Source organism: Toxotes jaculatrix, chromosome 19, assembly GCF_017976425.1.
Source record: "Toxotes jaculatrix isolate fToxJac2 chromosome 19, fToxJac2.pri, whole genome shotgun sequence".
Classification (NCBI taxonomy): Eukaryota; Metazoa; Chordata; class Actinopteri; family Toxotidae; genus Toxotes; species Toxotes jaculatrix.
Genome location: NC_054412.1, coordinates 5,689,781 through 5,709,908, shown reverse-complemented (window position 1 = coordinate 5,709,908; position 20,128 = coordinate 5,689,781). Strand labels below are relative to the sequence as shown.

The following is a 20,128-nucleotide window of genomic DNA, read 5'->3' as shown; positions in this document are numbered from 1 at the left end:
AGACTGGCAAGTCAAAAGGATTTTGGAGGTTATGCTGAACTTTTTAACCCCTCGTACAAAAGCTATTCAATTTTCTCATCTAGAAGTCTCTTTGAAGATGAGCAAAATTTGTTGCTCTTTGCGATCACCGCCCAGTGATGTGCACAGCTCTTCTCAAAATAATTAGGCATATAGCTAATAACAACTGGTGTACCACCGCAGGGCTTGAGAAATAACTTTTTTTATATAATAATACTTTTATCACAGATTCCAGAGGAGTTCACTCAATTTGTTGAGAGAATCAGCTTCCTATTACTTACAAGATTGCTGTTGGATATGTTAAGGAATATGGTGCTCCAATGGAGAAATATATTGGATGAATTAAAGCAATGAAGTCTTGCTTTCAAAGGGGAATATATAATATATGAATTTATACTGCAGGTTAACCCACATTTCAATACGGAATTTAAAAACTTAGGTTAACTTCATAGTTCTGTAATTAAGAACTGTCATCCTTGGTTAGAAATCATTACACATCCATGTGTGCTGTGATACTCAAATAACTTCTGATTTAACATGGTCTCCTCTTTGCAGGCGTGTTCACTTGAATTATTGGTCCCTTGGTGGATTCTATGCTGGAAACAGCATAAAGTGGGAGGATGAAATATTTACATACACTCACATGTACATGCACAAAAAATGTCAGTGTCTCTGAGATAAAGAGATTTCTTGTCACTGAGAATGTGGGATGAATGCAAAGAGTATCCCACGGGAGTATTTATCTGTCATGTTGTTACTTGTAAGGAGAACCACAATAGCAATTTCAAATTATGGGGCTTTGGGCTATAAACAGAATAACTCCCCATGTTTGTTCAGACTGTTCTGACTCATTCGTTTCTTATGTCTTTATTTTCTTCTTTCTTCCCCTATCTCTGTAACAGACCAGAAATTTTCACCTTGGTCCCCGTCTCGAAAGTTCAATGAAGGCAGACGCCTCCCTCCGGCCAGGAACATGAAGGGCTTATCGGGCAGCCGTTCCCAGCACCAAATCCCTTTACCCCATGGCTTGGACTACGACCCCCACGTCCATGACCTCCATGCTCACCATGGCTCTGACTCCCGCCACTCCTATCTGCTCAGCCCCACAGAAAGCTGCCCCATGGACTTCCACCACCGCTACTCACCGCGCAGTTCCATCCACTCTGACTGCATGATGATGTCCCCTGTCATGATGGCCCCAGCTGCTGCATCTGACCACATCTCCAGCAGCACCTTCCCCAGAATGCACTACAGCTCTCAATATTATGACTCAGCGACACGGGACGACTGTGCTGCCATCACAGCCTCTGCCACTTCCCCAGCTGTTGCTGCAGCTGCAGCCGCGGCGGCTGCTTCCTCCCACCACGCCGGCACCAAGAGCAACCGCCTTCCTGCTAACCTACTAGACCAGTTTGAGAAACAACTGCCACTACACCGCGACGGCTTCCACACATTACAGTACCAGCGCACCTCCACCACCACTGAGCAACGCAGCGAGAGTCCGGGCCGCATCAGACACCTTGTTCATTCTGTCCAGAAGCTCTTCACCAAGTCTCACTCCCTGGAGGGATCATCCAAGATGAATGGCACAAAAGGTGATATTGTAGGAGGTGGAGGAGGAGCAGGGGGTTATCACCATCATGGCCACCACTCCACTAAACATGGTAGCAAGAGGAGCAAGAGCAAAGAACGCAAGCACCGCTCTGGCGGCTGGTGGAGCTCTGACGACAATCTGGATAGTGACAGCACCTACCGCACGCCCAGTGTCATGTCGCGCCACCACGGGGAGCATGTCAGCCACTGTTACCCAGATCCCATGCACAGCCACCACTTTGGAGACCTGTCTCTCAAGACCTCTAAAAGTAACAATGATGTCAAGTGCTCGGCCTGTGAGAGCATGGCCATGGCTCCCGAGGGCAAATTCATGAAGAGGAGCTCCTGGTCGACACTGACAGTCAGCCAGGCCAAGGAGGCCTATAGGAAGTCATCGCTTAATCTAGAGAAACCCATGATGCACATGGACCTCAAGCCTTCATCGCGGACATGTCACTACCTGCAGGTGAGTGGTAGTTTACTTTGTTTATGTTTTAAACTCTATTATACATTAAAAGATTAACAAATGCCTGTTTATGTGTGTATGCAACTGCTGGTATGTGTCACCATACTTGAATACTGGTTATGGATTTCACATTAAATTAGGATTTTGGTGTTAGAATTGAGTTTGTAATTATTATTTTTAATTTCTTTTGAGAGGGATCACCTGTTGGTGTGTGTCAGTCTGTTATATTTACTATAAATTGGAATATCCCTGATCAAAAGCGTTGCTGTAAGTTGTTTATTTTGTAGCAGTTTGAGAATTGAAAGATGGACCTTGGAATTTTAGTTATTTTATGCTCTTAACTGTCAGTACAACTTTAACATACAGGGATGGTGCTGATGTTTGTTCTTATGTTAAAATATGCAGCCTCACAAGCTGTTTACTGGAATCCTTGTCATTGCTGAATATCTATCTCTTTATAAAGGGCTAACAAAAAACAGTAAATACATGAAACTCTGACCATCACCTATCTGAAAATACAACAAACAATAATTGAGATCAATATCCACTCATCCCCATAGAGGCCCATCTAAATCAAATGCACTGATTGATATATTGATTATAAGTCCTGCGAGGGAGGCCTTTTCAGATTCCACCTTTCTTTCGGTTACTCTCTTGAGGGCAATTACAGTGTCCATGAGTCTGAGAAGCCAATATATTTAACCAGGATTCCCTTCTGTGTAGTGACCTCAGGGAGCTATTGTCTATTAAGACGTAGGGATCTATTGAGTGAATTACCTCACGGTGGAAAACGCTGAGAATAAACAGCTACCTGCACCATCAGACTTCAACGTAGAAAAAACACAGGCTTGTAACAAAAAATATATATTCTGTTCAGCTGGAGCTGTTGTAGGTAGACTGTGCACTAAAATAGAAATACATGGCAATAAAACAGAAATGATGTTACACACAGTTTTTGGGCTTCTGTCTTTGCTACCATATAACATGAAAGTGATCTAAGATCTAAAAAATAATGGTAAAATGGTGACAGGGATTTCAGTGCCTTCTGAACTGTGAATTAATTTAAAAAGGAGTATCATCAGGCCTTGGTAAAATATTTAAGGGTTAGCTGTATGTTAGCTGTATGCACGTCACACTACTCTCTAAGGAGACGTTGGCCTGGACTCTCCTCTCAGCCCATTATGAAATGGTCTGCTGCTTGTAATGGGGATGAGAAGAGCTGAAGTCATTATTAAAGCTCTCCCAACTTCCCCCCTGAAGATGATGTATGCCTTCTACTAACGTTGCTTCCATCCTGCTCTAGCCATTTTTCACATCGCACCCTGTTAGGCTTGTGCTTGCACCTCACCAAAGATGCAAACATTTATTGGCCACACTCGAATTTGCACCCAATTCCAAGAAAATTTAAGAAAAAACTGAGTTACATGTATGCACTGCAAAAAACTTTTACAGTCTGCCCTGTTTTTTGTTTTTTTTTTTAAGTAATGACAGTGGATTTGAATGGTGCTGCACTCTTACAAACCCAGAAATAGTTCTGGATGCATTCCTGTCCCTGCTTGGAGAGGGAGAAGAGGTTGAATTTTTGCCCAGCGCATGCACTTTGATGCAATGTGGAGTGCACAGTTACACATAGACACACAAACTGCAGTTGTCTGTGTGCCATGGGGACAGACAGACTCTGTCAATACAGAGGCTCTCTCACTGGCATTTGACAAGCTTATGTGTCAGCAGGCAGAGACCCTACAGCTGCCACATGAACACATTCAGCGTGTCCACACTGAGAGCCTTATTCAGTGGAATAAGTGAGGGAAGATCTGTATACAGAAGTCATGGTCAACACTCTGTGTGCTCATCGGATTTTATCTGTTTGATGTGTCCGGGTCCTTTAGGTCTGTGTTCACTTGTGATGAGGAGGACAGGTCTGCCTTGGGCAAGTTGTTGACATAATCTTGTTTCAGCAGGTGTCAAATCTTTAAACTTGCCCCCTAAGCCAGAAATCCCTGTTGTAGGGTGAATCTTATGTGAAACAAAACGACTGTTGCACATTGTGCAAAAAAGAGCTAAACATGGTAGTGTACATCTTAAAGATAATCATGAAACATCAACAGACAAGCATAGAAAAGGTACAGGAATCAGCTTTCCTGTGGAGGATAAAGAATGCTGTAATAACTGAGTCAAGTAAGCACCAGTTCAGACATACTGTGCTTTTCTGATAACTGACAATTTACATCATATGTTGATGAATAAAATTCGTCCTCTATCAGTCACTTTCAAGTCTTGAAAGCCTCCCCTTTTGTATTTTTGTTTCTTTCTTTCAAAGTTTTATTTTTACTAAGTACTTATTATCTTCTATCGCTACCCTGACCGGCTGTCCTGTGTAACAGAAATACTTGATTTTAACAAAATTAGGCTGGGTAAACAAAGTGTAAATAAATAATGGTTTGGCATGGCCCCAAGATCTTGAAGCATGTTTTGAAGGTGAGAAACAGTACAGCAGGGTGTGTAGGCAAGGCAAGCTGTACAAGGTTTCTGCAGTACTCTATAAATCACATAGCTTCAATCAATCATATGTTCTTGCCCTGCCTTGTCTGAAATGGAGCCAGTGCAGTGCTTTCCTCTTAGTGTAATAATGAAATCTCTCAAGCAATGGCAAGGAATTTGAAAAGATTATCTGGGGAGGAACTCTGTCTCTCCTTGATGTCTCTATTAGAGTATCTACGTTAACAACCCTAAAGGTTGAACTTGTGTCCTCCCTATGATAAACAGTGGCCATTACAACAAATTATGTCTGTTGGGGCACGCTGCACTGAGTGTGGCGCTGTATGCCCAAATCAACCAACAGAAAATTTACGTTTAAGTACGTGCTCCAGATAAAATTGTGGAGACAAATTTGGGTAATAGCCTGCACTCCTGTCAAAGGGGGTTTAACATCCTGCTGATTTCCAGTTCCAGTTCCAGTTACTGTAATAAGCACGAGATTAAATTGTCAAAACCCTACTTCAGAATTCAGTAGACTGTGATCAGCGTTACAAATCCCATATCTTACTATATCAGTATCCAACAATGTATGGTTATAGGCAGTATTGCCAAGATAGCGCCTAGTCGCTGGAGTTACAGAATTTTCAGACCCACTTTAGAACCTAGCAACTTTTTGGATAAAACTTAACTACTTTTTGTTGATGAGAGTCGGGCTTTCAATCCCCAGCCACCTAACACAGCTACCAAACAAAAATAACAGCACAGTCCTTGACTTTAACATATGTGTATGGTGATTTTGTCAGACGACGTAGCGGTTATAAAATCAAGGTTTTAGCAGTGCAGAGAAGCAGCTTGGAAATGGCTTGGAAGTGACTGCTGATTAGCACGTAGTCTTAAATGGGCCATGTTTCTGTCACTATCATGCAAATAAGAACAGCTTTATTGGGAATTCAGCTGTATTAAAATACTGTTTATGTGAGCACAGAGAGTAGGAGCAAAGCAAACAGATAAAGGGCAGTCCTATAATACTACGTATTGACCTAGTCTTGTTTTTGCTTGACACGCGTTAACGTCACGTTAACGTCTTACAAAATCACCTGCTGCAGTGAGAAGATGCTTTATCACTTGGCTATTTTTGCGCACAGTATTTTCAGTGTTTCATAGTAGCTAATGATGGTGTAAAGCCGCTTGTCTGTCTGTATCATCAAATGAGAACAGAGAAAAGGTAATGTTAATGAGTTAGCGCAATGCTTCCATGAGTGGTTGCTGCCTTGTTAACCCCACCCCAGATGATCAGTGGTTGTGTATTTGGAGGAAAATGACTCTTTCACTTTATTGCTGTTTTTAAGCCTAATTAATTTAGTTTTTAGACAATTGCTGCATTTTATTCTACTCATGTGGGAGAGAATAAATGTATGCATAGCAGATTAGAGTGCGTGATAGTTTTACTGATCGGTCTTTGAGGGAAGACATAAGCAAGCCTGCTAATTTTCATGGTGCCATCTCAAGTTAGGCAGCGTTGGAAATGACTCCCTTTTCTTTTTTTAAAGCCGATGACACAAAGTTGAAGCCTAATATCACAACGTTAGCGAACTGAATGATGATCACTAATTTTCCTACGTTGCTGTTGCATGTTGAAATATGGCGTTCAACACTGAGGCAGTGAGCCATGCGGCCCAAACGTTTATTTGTTTTGGATTCATAGGAGAGTTTTAGTAGCATATGGTCTAAATGCTTCAGAAGCCTTATCATCTTGACTACAGAAACATTTAGGGAAAACATCTGAGTAAAACACACTAGATTAATGATGGTGGAAAGCAATGGGTGCTATTATTAGCATCTCTAACTCTCTCTGCTTTTTCCCCCCATTTGCCACGTCCCATTGAGGAAAAAAAAAATGTTCATCGTTTTCATGTAAGTGCCTTATGCTGTCTAGTCCTTCACCTGTCTGCCCTGCTGAAGTGGGCTGTCAAGTCAGAGAGGATATTGGGTGTTAAAGAAAAGAGAGAGGGGGAGAGATGGCCGTCAAGAACAAATAGTGAGAACAGGAGTGGTAGAAAAATCGTTACTCTACCTCAAGGCGAAAAAAAAAAGGGGGTATCAGCCACGCTGCTTCCTGTGAAAACAGCTCAGCGATTGTGGCAGACAAACACCTAAGCTATATGATTGGGTAAAGGGAGTAACTGGCAGAGCATTAAGGACAGCCCTGCGCCTGAGGCTGTTGTTTCAAGAGCTAAGGCTGCCCTGTCCACTGGGACTGCTGCTACAGCTGAACCACACACTGACACTGTGTTGTACTTACTACATGCCTGATCAATATGGTGCCAGACCATGTAAGCATGTGACACGCTGCCGTTGTAAATGTCCACCTTTAGGAGGAGGAAACCACATTGTGTTTGGGAGGGGCATTGATTTAGATCCCATAAATAACTGACATTGTCAATATTTGTCACAGTTCAATCTCAGTTAAAACAAGTGAGCTTTATCGTACACAATGTATTCAATATGACACTCAAAAATATTGAGGGTAATTGCTTTATAGGAGTTGGATGGATGTACTCTACCTTGATTTCATTCACCAAATCTAATTAAAACCCACTGGTTTTCAGTTCATGAGCACCTAGTTATGTGTTGACATCTGTGCTCACAGTGTATAATTACTAGCTCATAATTACTTAATCCCGATGCTGTTATGCTATGTTAGAAGTCAGTTATTAGACTATGAACACTTAAAGCTATTACTAGCTCATGTCATGTCATGGCAGTGATCATATATGTTGATTATTTCTGTAGTTTTCGAATAACATTATCTTAAGAATTAGATTTAAGGTACAGTGTGTCAGAAACATATGCTAGGCTCCTTTGGCTGTCAGTCAAAGCTAATTTAAGAGCTCATATGTTTTTTGTATCAGCAGTGACGCTGAGCCATCAATGACTGTGCTAATTTAAAAGTTACAGCAGTAGCCTTAGGGGTATGATTGGCAACCTTTGCTGTGCCAGCAAAAAGTACACAAACTGCATTACTGCCAAGAGTGAGGGAAATTCTATTAATCGTTTTCTAAAATTCCTTGAATTAAATATGCTCATGCTTTGATTTGCAATATGAGTGCTATTCTCAAAGGCTCTTTCACCCTCCCCACTCAACGGGTTTGATGATCCTACAAATGTAAAGCAGCATTTGAATTCCTTCTAGAAACATGCTGATGAATCTCACCCTGTACCTCAGATTAATTTTCTCCCAAACCACTAACGTGGAGTCTATTAAACATAAATGAATGGAAGGGTAGATTGTGGATATTTTCATAGTTGGATAAGTTTTATAGTTGTTAAAACGCTGACATCCTGCTGACATACTGACATACCACTCGTCATATCAGACATTAGGGTTAGGGTTGAAACCCAGTGCTAGTCTCAATTATATCCATTCTTTTCCCACTGTTTTTAAATGTTCCACAACTGTCGGAGAAACAGAAATATGAATCCACCATGTGCAGAATGGATCACATTGTTATTTTTTGCTTACTGATTAGGCAGAATACTTGTTAAAGTACTGGTGTTATTTTTTCCCAAGATGTTTGGACTGTGCGAAGAAACCTCACTGTCTGGAAGAAACCCATGCAAACATTGCAAAAACATACATATACTGCATATGTCTTCCTGCTAAACTCCTACTTCTAAGCAACAGCACTATCAGTTTATCTCACTGTATATATTAAATCCACAATACATGACCAAATCCCTAACAGAATGCAGTGCGCCTTGTTATTACCACCCACTAGCCGGAAGAATACATATGGGAAAGAGCCTTCACTTACAGTCCCCCACACACACACTTCCAGCCAGCGCCAGGCTAACAAACAGTGGTTACCCAGTTTTTGTGTTTATTCCAGACAAACTGCTGCTGCTGCTGTTGCAAGCATAAAACCCACTGCTCTTAATGCAGCAGAGGATTTTTACACAGAAAGAATAAGCTGACAAAAGGTGTTTAGAACAGCAAATGGAGGAGCTTTAATGAACAGTGGCTAGCTTGAATCCCTGTCACATGAAAACATTGCACTCTGTAACTTTAATGTCTACCAGCAATTCTTTTCTCTCTGTTTCCCTTAAAAGGCTTTGAAATCTTCTCACTAGTCTTTATTATTTGATCTGTCCAACTGCCTTTGTATTTCCTACTCCACTTTTAGCCCATCATTCTAACGCCTTACATCTATTTGCCCAGTTTATTCTTCTCTGGAAAAATTCTGGCATGAATGTTAGAGATAAACATACACAGAATAAACATCTATTGCACATGTATTTATCTGAATGTTGAGGTTGAGGTACATATCACAGTAAAGTCTGATCTTAATATAAGGGCAAGTCAAATTTACATCACTTTGCTTGTGCCCTAAAATACAAATAACTTTTTCATTCAGCCTAAGTGAAAAAAAAAGTTGATTTTAAGAGGAGCTGTTCTGTTTAAAATCAAATTATCCTACACCCTTCCTCATCCTTCACTGCACAGAACATTTAACTGTCCTGCCTTCTGACAGTTCAGTCGTTTGTCGTTTTATATCCGTTTAGTGTTAAAATGATGGTGTACATGTTACTGTAATGTTACTATGTGTGTGTTATATAAGCTGAGACTCTGTGCACCATCATTACACTTCACCTGCCACCCTCATCGCGCATCTCAGCTGTCGATAAAAGTCTGTGAAACATAATATAGTGAATAACCACAGTACACAGCCACAACATTAACATGAGTTACTGGCTTTAATGTTGTGGCTGATCGGAGTGTGTTCGGTTCCTGCTTTGGAAAAAATATTTCGCATAAACACATTTTTCCCTTCGGTTGTATAGATGCTGCGATTTATCTTCGTATATTGCATTGCAGCATAAAGGGTAATAAAGAGCTGGTGTTCTGCAGAAGCACAGATAAAGACAATAATACAGATACGTGGTTGTGAAAAGAATGAAAAGGAAACCATAAACAGTTGCTTTTGAAGCCCAAGTAAGAACTATTTTTCAGTGTAAGAGCCACACACATCTGAAATTTATTCCATTGTTTGATGGAAAACTAGCAAATGACCTCAAGGTGCAAAAAAACAACAGATCCTATAGTTCAAAGTATTTCAGTCTAAAAGTCTTAAAACACTTAATGTTCATTGTAAACCTGTTATTGTCTCAACCGTGAATTTTGACGCTGTGTGACATTAGCTTTGCTTTTTATGCATGTGTGATTAAAATATCTGAAAAATGGTCCTGATTTATGAAAGATATTATCACTGTAAAACACTGACAGATGTCTCTGCCGGCTATCTTACCTGGCACTCGCAGCCATGCTTTGTTTAGAGCCAACATTGAAACCACTCAGCTAGGGTTTATCTGACTGCTTATCAAATACAATTTCCACACTTCTTTGACAAACAATCAGCTAATATTAAAACTCCTTTAGGAAATAAAGGTGTGCCTGTTTTACAGCAAGTTATTCCTACTTGATAAACACTCTATTGGCGTCCTGCCACTGACAGGCTTCAAGGTGCCATTATAACAGGCAGAAACTATATGTACATGCTTTGGACTCTACATTTTTCCACTGTGAATTTGTTTTTGTTTTTTTGGTTATAACAAATTGCATAAAGTTTACACATTGGACAATGGGAATTTGCACTTTTCAATAAAATGGTAAATGCACTGCACTAGGTGGCAAATTTGAGCAAAGATTTCAGACACGGTGTAAAGAGAGTCTGCGTCTCAATGTTTCAGCACCATGGAGAGAAACAGAGACTGTCTTTGAATTTTTCAGAACAATGGACAGAGCAGTGTGAAGCAGCTTCTTTGTGGCCCCCTGGGGGCCACAAGTAGTAATGGCAGGAATAATAACAGGCTGGATAACTGAGAATTTTTCCCAAAGCCGACCTGTTTCACTATTCCTGCTAAATATAAGACATATTATTCCCTCAATATATGTATAGATTTTTTATTTTCAACCAATAAGTTTAATGTAATACCTGAAAATTAAACTGTTATGCATTTCACTACTGCATTAATGGAACAAGGGGTATGAATACAGTAAACATATAACTTGTAATGCTTTATAGTTCCTATGCTTCAGTACACTTATGAGTTGTGGCTCTTGCAGACATTATCTACTCATTTAGTCCATAGCTACATTAATGTAGTTAATGTTACTCATTTCAAGAATGACACAAAGTGCCTGTTAATGGTTGCAGACGGGAACTTAAATAAACCCACTGGATGTGATTCTCATGGGTGGTGTAAGGTTAAGCACTGAGCTTGTTTAATTTGAGAGCCCAGGCTCAGAGATGAATGAAACAGGGGTGGAGATTGAAACCAGGGATGTGAATCAACTTAATTTTCTGTTTAGGGAGAAAATAGGCAGAGCTTATCCGACTACTTTTCTGATACAGTTCTCACACTCGTTTGGCTAATTGGACCCCATTGTACTTGCAAATAATATCTCTGGCGTAGCTCACTGTACAAGCCTGAAATTTTTTCCATGAACAAAACAACCCATTGTTACATCTGTACTCCACCTTCATTTAACAAGTCACCACAGATACTGGCTCAAGTAAATAAGTAATATATTGGATTAGTATAACCTTATTGTTATAATGCAAATTTAGTATTTAATCAAGGTGTGTCATCTCCCACAGGTGCCCCAGGACGAATGGAGTGGATACCCAGGCGACAAGGATGAGGAGATCCCGTGTCGGCGGATGCGCAGCAGTAGCTATGTCAAGGCTATGGGAGAAGTGGATGATGAAAGTGGTGACTCTGACACCAGCCCTAAGACCTCCCCACAGAAGGCCATTCGGCCTGATGCGCTTGTCCTCAAATCAGCCATGCAGAGACCCCATTTAGACTCCCAAAGGTAGGCCTGGCTGCCTAAATCAATACCCATGCCAAAAGCTATGTGTTGATTTCAATTTCAAGTCAGATATTTACCTCAAGAAACTGGCATTCTTTGGAATATACTATTATTAATAGGAATAGCTCAGGAATTGGTTGCTTCTGTAGGGTCAACAAAAACAGCTTTTTTTCCACAAACTGTTAATAATTACACGCTTAGATTTTGCTGCAGTGTGCGTCTTCTCAACTCTGAAGACAGGAATTGGATTTTTGTTCCAGTAACTGACAAAGACCGTGGTAAATGGTACATAGACTGTGCTATGAGGTCAGTACAAATGGTTAAGGTCAAGCTTCACAGTACTGCACAATTACCCATGCACACCAACACACACACTCAAACAATTATGGTGGCAGAGCTTGTCATGCAGGTTGTTTGCTCAGGTGTTGGCTTTCTTAAGCTTCAATACAGCTGGAAACTTGTGAGCAACATCGCCAAGGACACATCAATAGTCTTTGATCGAGCCTTTGATCACCAAACCTTAATTTTACCCTTAAGTAATAACTTTTGGGAAATGACAAGAACATAAATAGGAGAAATAAAAAAGAGCTTCATGCACAACTGACTTGCACTTCAGCCACTGACTACATGCTACTTACTCTTCTTACTAGTGTCTCTGAAAAAAATTATTCAATGTTTTAAGTTGGGGTTTCGAAGAAGAGCATTCAAATTGGTTTGTATAAATTCCAGACCTTGCCTTCAATAAATGTTTTAATTCACAGCCTAAGCCTTTTTGTTTCTATAAATCTGAACCATTTAACACTGACTCACTGCTTTGTCTACATGCTGTCAAAGTAAAATTGTTGTTTGCTGATGCTGATTTTTGCTCAGCTGCTGGTCCTGTGAGATTTGGAGAGGTTTAACATTATTTGGCGACTCCAAGTGAAGTTGCTTGGCAACAAAAGGAGAGGACTCGTTTTTGTTTTTTGTTTCTTACATCATATCATTTTATGCACGTCTTGACAATTGTATTAAGTCGTTATTTGGAGCTGAGCTGTGCTTAGTTGTTGGCTTGTTTTCTCACAATGTTATTAACTTGCTCTTGAGCACTGTTGGCTAAGTATTCCATCCATGACTGCTTCATGAGATCAGTTAAAGTAGTGCTCTGCTGAGCGTTTCGGTACCAAATGGGGTTTATGTTTGTGACCTTTTTCATCTGCTTGTTCAATATTTGCCCAACATCTTACACAGGCAATGTGCCTCATCTTATCACAGTGTTGTTGACAGCAAACTGTCACATTTATACAATGTCAGACTGAAGAGAGCAGGCTTAAATGTGCCTGGGTTTACTGGATGGGGGAAACGTTGACATGTGGAGGGACATACATTGAAGTTACTTAACACTATTGAGCATTTGTTTGATCAGTAATACATCAAAGTGTCAAGTGTATTTCTTATACCCAGAAATACATTTTTGTTTCGGATTAAAAATACACCAAGTTTCCAGTGTTAATGCAGTTTAATGCAGGTGTTTGTTGTCGGGGGTTCATTCAACTTTACGGTCATTTTAGAAGCTGTAGTTTGTGCTGCAGTTATTGCGAGTTAACTGTATTGTGTTATAGTAAGAGGTGTTTGTGATATTTACACTCATTGGTATAAATGAGGCAGACAGTATTTATCAACAACAATCAGTATAAATATACTAAGACTGTGTTGAAAAGGTCTTTGCAGTAGTCGAGCAGACTGTGAAATAAAAGTGATTAATTATTCAGAAGCGTTAAATACAGTGTCACAGTACAGTTTGTGGCCATGAGATTGTAGGTCAACGGATTCTTAATTATTTTTCAAAAATAAATTTGACTTCTCGGAGTGCTCCATCTTTACATAATGGTATCCTAATCATCTTTCTGCAGTGACATGTCTCTGTTCCACAGTGACTGTTTGTTTTCAGGCAGTGTGGCCTTCAGATTTAGCCAAATTATGTGAACCTGGGGAGGCGTCATGCATCCGTCATCCCTAATGCCACTCAGTGCTCAGTGCTATTTTTGTTACCATGATCTCAGCGGGGTTCTGATCACTTCTGCTTTTGTCCAAACAAACAAATCAGCCTTCTTGTTTCTAGCCTCTAGTGAATAATGTAATAACCTCTTATTATTGCAGCTCCTTGCTCTCATTGTTTCTCTAATAAGAACCAGAGACAAGCCGTACACATGCTCTCTGAAGTTTTGGGGTGTGAGAGTTACTGTTTTCTCGTAGGACACTTAGAGCTAGACTTGAAGCTAAAGACGCTAGTCATTAAAAATAGTGCAGTGTTGACACCAATAGTTCGGATAGTGTCATAGGGAGATGAGTCATTCAAGTGCTGATATTCAGTTTGGACGGAAATAGTCAATCATGAATTATACCAAAAAGGAGCCACAGTATGCCCACAGATGTTATCGAGTAGATTCATTAAATACAGTTTTATCCACTAATGTTTCAAGTGTGGCTTTTGAATTGTGCAATCGTGTCTATCCCTACCCCCTGTCCTTGTTCAGCCATGGCTACCACTTGCAAACCAGAGATATGCGGCCCCACCCTAGTGTCACGCTGGACCCTGCCACAACCTTTCATCCCCCGCCCTTCCGATCTCGCAACCAGAGCTACATGCGTGCCGTCAGCACCCTCAGTCAGGCTAGCTGCGTCAGCCAGGTGAGTCTCAAACACATGCATCGCACAGAGACACGAGACATGAAAGAGAGCTTGTTATGCTGTTTTGTATATAGTAGCTATGTATAGAGGGCATTACAGAGATATAAAACACCCAGAGGTCCACAGTATACATAGCCTTTGCTGTGTGAGGTCTATAGATATAACGAATTTCTGCTGTTTTGGACAAGGAACTGTCGCTTTAACCAATAGCCTACTTCTGAATCAGTTCCAGAAACAGACTACTGTTGTTTACAGTTTGTTTTTTGAAGCGTTTCATGCTACAAAGAAATGTAAAACTGTACATAATTGAGAAGCTGAGATTTCAGTTAGATGTCAGAGACTCTGTATCCTGAGTTGGCCCAAGGATGGCTGGAATAGGCCCCTTAAAAACCATTCATTACTCTCCTGTTGTTGTGTCATGCCAGCTAGTTAACTATGCCTAAAGCAGCAGTTTGTTTTGGTTTAATGAGCTTATTTTTCTCAAAAGACAACAAATGTTTAGTAGTAGCAGATAACCCTGAGATAACTTCTGTTATTATTTGGCGCTATATAAATAAAACTGACTTGATGTGAAGTAGAGACGAGGGTTAGAGATGCAGAAACTTAATGCCTAACCTCACATCACACACTAAACATTTCAGGTATCTGTTTTATACCCTGCTATGACACTATACAGTTGGATCAATTGTGCAAGTCTGTTTAGGATCTCCATGGTGGCACAAGACGTGGTTGCTACAGTAAGAAGATTTGTGACACAACCAGCAACCAAGCCTCTTTATGGAGAAGGAGTAACAGGTGGCAATAATTAAAAAGGTCTTAAATACTAGTGAAACCCAGCTCTCTTCTGTAATTTAGAACGTTAAACACTGAAGTAATCAAAATGCAATAAAAAGGCAAGACTATATAATATTCTGCTACACAGACAGCATTTTTTAAAGCAACTATCTTAATTTTCTCTAACTTTGTTAGTTGAGTATATACATTTGAAATGTACATGTTGAGCAGGATCTGTGGAGAGGACAGGACAGGACAGAACAGAATTGAGTACATAGCTTCTTTTTATAATTACATGACTGTCGTATGGTCTTGACACCAACAAATGACTCAATCATGTATCAGCTAGAAGAGTTTAGAGTATTTTGTAGAGACTTGCAAGAGTTACAAGATGCTTTTCCCAGTTTCCATGTAGTAACGTACAGTATACAGCACAGTACATTTTTGTTTTGGGGTTTGAGGTATATGGAATGCTTTTTAACACAAACTGAATACTCTTCTGATTGTTATTTTTTGCTGTCATCTGCCCTTTTTCTCATTTGATCTTGACATTTATTCAGTTTAAGGTCGGAAGTGACAGTGGCATTTCCTTATGCTAACACTCCTTCATATTTGCTGTGCAAAGGGGAAGAATCAAAGTGAGAAAGAGAAAGGAAGAGGAAAAATTAAGGACTGCTATTCCTGTTTTTGTCTCTCAGGTGAGTGAGACTGAGATCAATGGCCAGTTTGAGTCAGTTTGCGAGTCCGTTTTTAGTGAAGTAGAATCCCAGGCAATGGAGGCCTTGGACCTGCCTGGTTCGTTCCGCACTCGAAGCCACAGTTACCTCCGTGCAATTCAGGCTGGTTATTCCCAAGATGACGACTGCTTGCCTTCAATGACATCCTCCACTGTCACTTCAACTCTCAGATCCACAACAGGTAAAACAATCCCCCCCCTAAATGAGAGAGGGCTTAGACTACATATCCTCATACATCTATACATGCGCACAAACTTGACATACCTACATATGTACAGTGGGGAACCCTTGAGCTTCAGAGATGCCGGGCTGAATGATTCCAGTTATTTTCTTTGGAAGTTATGGTGTGCGTGTGTTTGTTTTTGCCTCTGCATACTCCCGATTGTTAAGATGGATTTGCTTGTGTGTTACTTTGCACGACTCATGCATCACTAGCCAAGCTTCTGGTTGGTCACTTGTGGTGTTACCAAGCTGTAGACTAGGATAAGGGTGGGAGGGCTGCATTTTAAACACTTGGATGGCAACACACGCTCACGGCACACAATGTCACAACACAGCACAGCCACATCACATGGCATGCCTAAGAGGAATAGGCCCTACCCTAAGCATGTTAAACTGTGGTGTTATATATGTGTTGTGCAAAGCGTGTGAGTAACTTAGGAAGGGGTGAAGTCTGAAACGGGCCAGGGGTAGGGGAGCGGCAGGTTTTTGACATATATGTGTTGAGTGGATACACTGGACAAGCCTTCCGCCTGTCCTCCCCCTGCTCTGTTGCACCATTAAATTAGAATATGCTTTGCAACTGACCGCGTAATTGACCTCATAAAATTATAAAAAAGCAAAAAACAAAAAAACCCTAAACACAATCCTGTAACCCAGTTAAGGTAAGTCAACAAGCTCTAGAAACTAGAACACATGCACACACATGTGCTGGTTGCACAAAGGAACTGTCCACTAATGGTATACTCCTGGAATTTAAAAAGTACAACCCTTACTTATTTTCAATATTGTTGTATTGTGTTGCATGAAACTCAACCTTGTGAGCAGCACTTTCAGTCAAAGAAACTATTGTTATATAAATGTTATTATTTCAAGAATTTTAAAATATTTTTTAGATTGTTGTCATCTTCAACTGCAACTCTCCGATTATGCAAATTTAATTAAATTTTTGTACATATTTCATTGTTAGTTACAATTATTTATGACAGTGGACTTAAAACTCAACATTGTTCAAAACAGATTTTCTGAAATCAGTGCACTTAATGATTCAATTTGAGGCTACTTTTTTTAAATACAGCATGCAAGGATTTCAAGGTTTTGTGCGACACAGTGCGAGCAATATATATATATTTATATATATATATCCCGAAAATTAGCATTTCAGGTTCTTTGTGCAAGCAGAGTCTCTGAAGTAACTCCCCTCACTAAGTGCATTTGGTTGTTTGCCTGCAAGAGTAAAGCTATGAACCCTATTGAAACATTTTTCTTTAATCACAAGCATTTTTAAATATTATGACCTGGATTTTTATTGTTTTTGTATACTTTTCTGTCAATTTAATATTGGAGACATTTGCACTTCTACTCATTTTGTGAGCTTTGTTTTCTTGTTCAATCTGGACTTTTGTTTTTGGAATCCTCTCATCTTCAATTGGGTTTCCATCTACAATTTCTTCGATGTGACAGAAGTACTGAGGATAAAGGAGTGTTCTCCAATCCCACCGTCTTATTTGCTGAACTCTATTCATTTAGTTCTCTGCTCCAAATCTGTCAGCTCTATATGGGCTGAATCAAGCAGTTGACTGTACAATATGTTGTGAATTTGTATTTTGAAGATTGGCGTGATGCTTCAATTTCAATTTGTCAGATAAGGTTATAGCAACCAAGAGGAAGGGTTCCCTGGATGGTGATTAGTTACTAGTACTGTACTGTCACCTCCCAGTCAAGCCATACTGTAAATAATATTTCTCATTTGGTGTACTCTTTGCACTGTTCTGAGGGAACAGTGGCCTTAAAATTAAATAAAGTAACTTTTCCAAGCTATCTTGGCTAAGAAAAATACTGATTCCCGGAATCATGTTTTTATGTTAGTGTTCAGTCCTAGTTTATAATTGAATTGTAAGCAACTTATGAACCAAACCCCGTGTGAGGCTAGTGGGCCCTTGAGTGGGAAAGGGATCCCATGATGCTCCATAGGGCAGACGAGCAGCAAACCCCTCTCCATTTGACCATCCATCTCTTGAAGGATAACCAGGGGGAAAGAACAACTGGAGGCATCAGTGATGATTGTTGCAGGTATTTTAATGTTGACACGCATACATATATCTATGTATATGTGTGTTTTTGCACTGCCTTCTCAGTAAAAAATAATAGATACATAGAGTTTATATATACATATAGAGTTGGTAGAAATATCTCGTTATGTTACCCTAGTAGCAAACACGGTTCCAAACAACTCACAAAACCTCAGACACTTTGATTTTCTCTTAAAACCTCACATCTCAATATTGATTACAGTGATGAATGTGATGCTGGCTTTTGTGAGTTGTTTACCCTGTCTCTATTTTAAGTGTTCTTAGACCACATTGTAAGTGTAAATGTATGAGAGATGTACTTCCCAAACTTTTAAGGAATGTCTTCATATCGCAACCATAAAATAGCACTGAATGTTATCGCATTGCCACTGTCTCCAATCATTTTATGAGAGCAGCGTCTGTCCGCTGTTCATGTGTGAACTTTATTTTTTCTTTCCATGAAAATTTGACTTCTTTTAAAGGCCACGTGTGCCAAAGTCTAATCATTGGCATTGAGTCTATCAGCTGTCTTTGACTGTGGGATTGCAGCCGCTCCCTGGTGCAGCCCTGAAGGGGGGAGTGACCCCTCCCCTCATTGGGTTACTTACTCCATATGGTCTAATCAGATACCTTGGACCTGATATGTTCAATAGGGTTCATATCTGCTTCTTGGCCCAGTGGGTTGTGATTCCTCTACTCCCTTTACATCTTTTCTTTTGCACAAGATGGCACAAATTTCAAGTCACAGAAAAACATTTTGATATGTTTTGAGAAAAGGGTTCTCAAGAAAATGGATTCGTCATTTGATCATGATTGATGTATTTCATGTTTAATTCCACTCTTTGCTGTGCTGTGCAGTGAAAAGATGGAAAGAAGCCTTGAGATGACTGAGAAGGCAGTGTAAAAAACATTGTGAAAAGCCTATAGTATGTGAGTTTAATGGCGACCATTAATATCTGAGTAAAGGTGTATATTCTGTACTGGCTCAGGCAGGAAGTAGCTCTGTTACTTAGAGCTGGGACTTATGCCATTTAGATTTTTTTGTAAAAAGTTTCTCTTGAACATCTCAGAAAGTTTAAGTAAAGATATAAAAGGTATTCATCCAAAACTGTTACTGATGATAAGGAAACTTTCAAAACTATGTTATGAATTCAACCAACAATATATTTAGATTGATCAAAAATTAACAGATGATTTCTTTACATTTATAATTGTGAGACTTTAAGACACTACTCAGTTACCTCTTGGTTTTGTACAAATCTAGTGCAGACATACATTTGAACAACACTCCAGTCCATGGGTGGGTGCCCATCCTTAATTTAACCTTTATATTATTAGAACCAAATGGAGAATTATTGGGTCTGATCTTGTACGTCTTTGGAGTTATTTGCCCCTCACATACTATATGTTTTCCATAGATATGTGTTTATTTTCTAGTTCAGAATCAAAATCAAATCACACTCCAGCTGTTCCTTTCACTTTGAATGTCCTTCTTTTTGCATATTCAAATTTTTCTTCCAGAGGGATATGATGTTGTGGATGGGACCTCTTTACTAAATGATGACATGATAGAGGATGATGATGGTGCTAGCTCCTCTGCCTATGCGGAGCTGGAAAGGCTGGAGAGAGAGACAGCTGCTGCTCGCAGCCAGCACAGTACTAGTTCCACCGTAACAGCCATCTCTGTCCCACCGGCATCGCCACCTTCATACAGGGTCCCTACTGCCTCACCCATAGCCACTTCTGAGCCGCCAGTCCCTCAGGCCATTCAGGCCTTTAAGGAGTCCGCTAACATGGTTGCCGCCTTCAATATGCAGTGGAAGGATGAAATCTCAGCAATGCGCTATGAGCTGGCGGAGCTGCGGAGAGATGTCTGCGGGGAACTGAAGACTTTCAACAGCAACTTCTTCAACTTTACTCAGTGCTACAATATGTGGACTTTGTGCCGGGAGCCTTGTAGTGACAGCACCACACAAACAGACGACAGAGTGTCCATAGGAATTCAAGCAGGCTCAAGTTGGTCCGTTCGACAGAATACAGAGGACAAGTCAGTGATGTGCCAACCAGAGCCAGCACCCTTCAGCATAATGGATTTAATGGACCCACCCAGAATTGAGATTATAGAGGGAACCCCTGAAAGCACGCCAGAGGGGTCAGGCAGCCCTGCCAGCCCACTCCCAATAGAGGATTTCCCATGGGAGATCATCAAAAAGCAAAAGGTCCATAA

At 40.3% G+C, this 20,128-nt stretch overlaps 1 protein-coding gene across 1 annotated transcript in view; it reads left to right on the top strand.

Moving 5' to 3' along the window:
* LOC121199566 (disks large-associated protein 2-like) overlaps positions 1–20,128 on the top strand; it is an 82,008-nt gene that overhangs the window by 41,251 nt on the left and 20,629 nt on the right. Inside the window, exons 2-5 of the mRNA XM_041064376.1 lie at positions 921–2,077; positions 11,215–11,432; positions 13,946–14,099; positions 15,572–15,791. Coding sequence (XP_040920310.1) covers positions 921–2,077; positions 11,215–11,432; positions 13,946–14,099; positions 15,572–15,791 — 1,749 coding nt within the window. The remainder of the gene's footprint in view (positions 1–920; positions 2,078–11,214; positions 11,433–13,945; positions 14,100–15,571; positions 15,792–20,128) is intronic.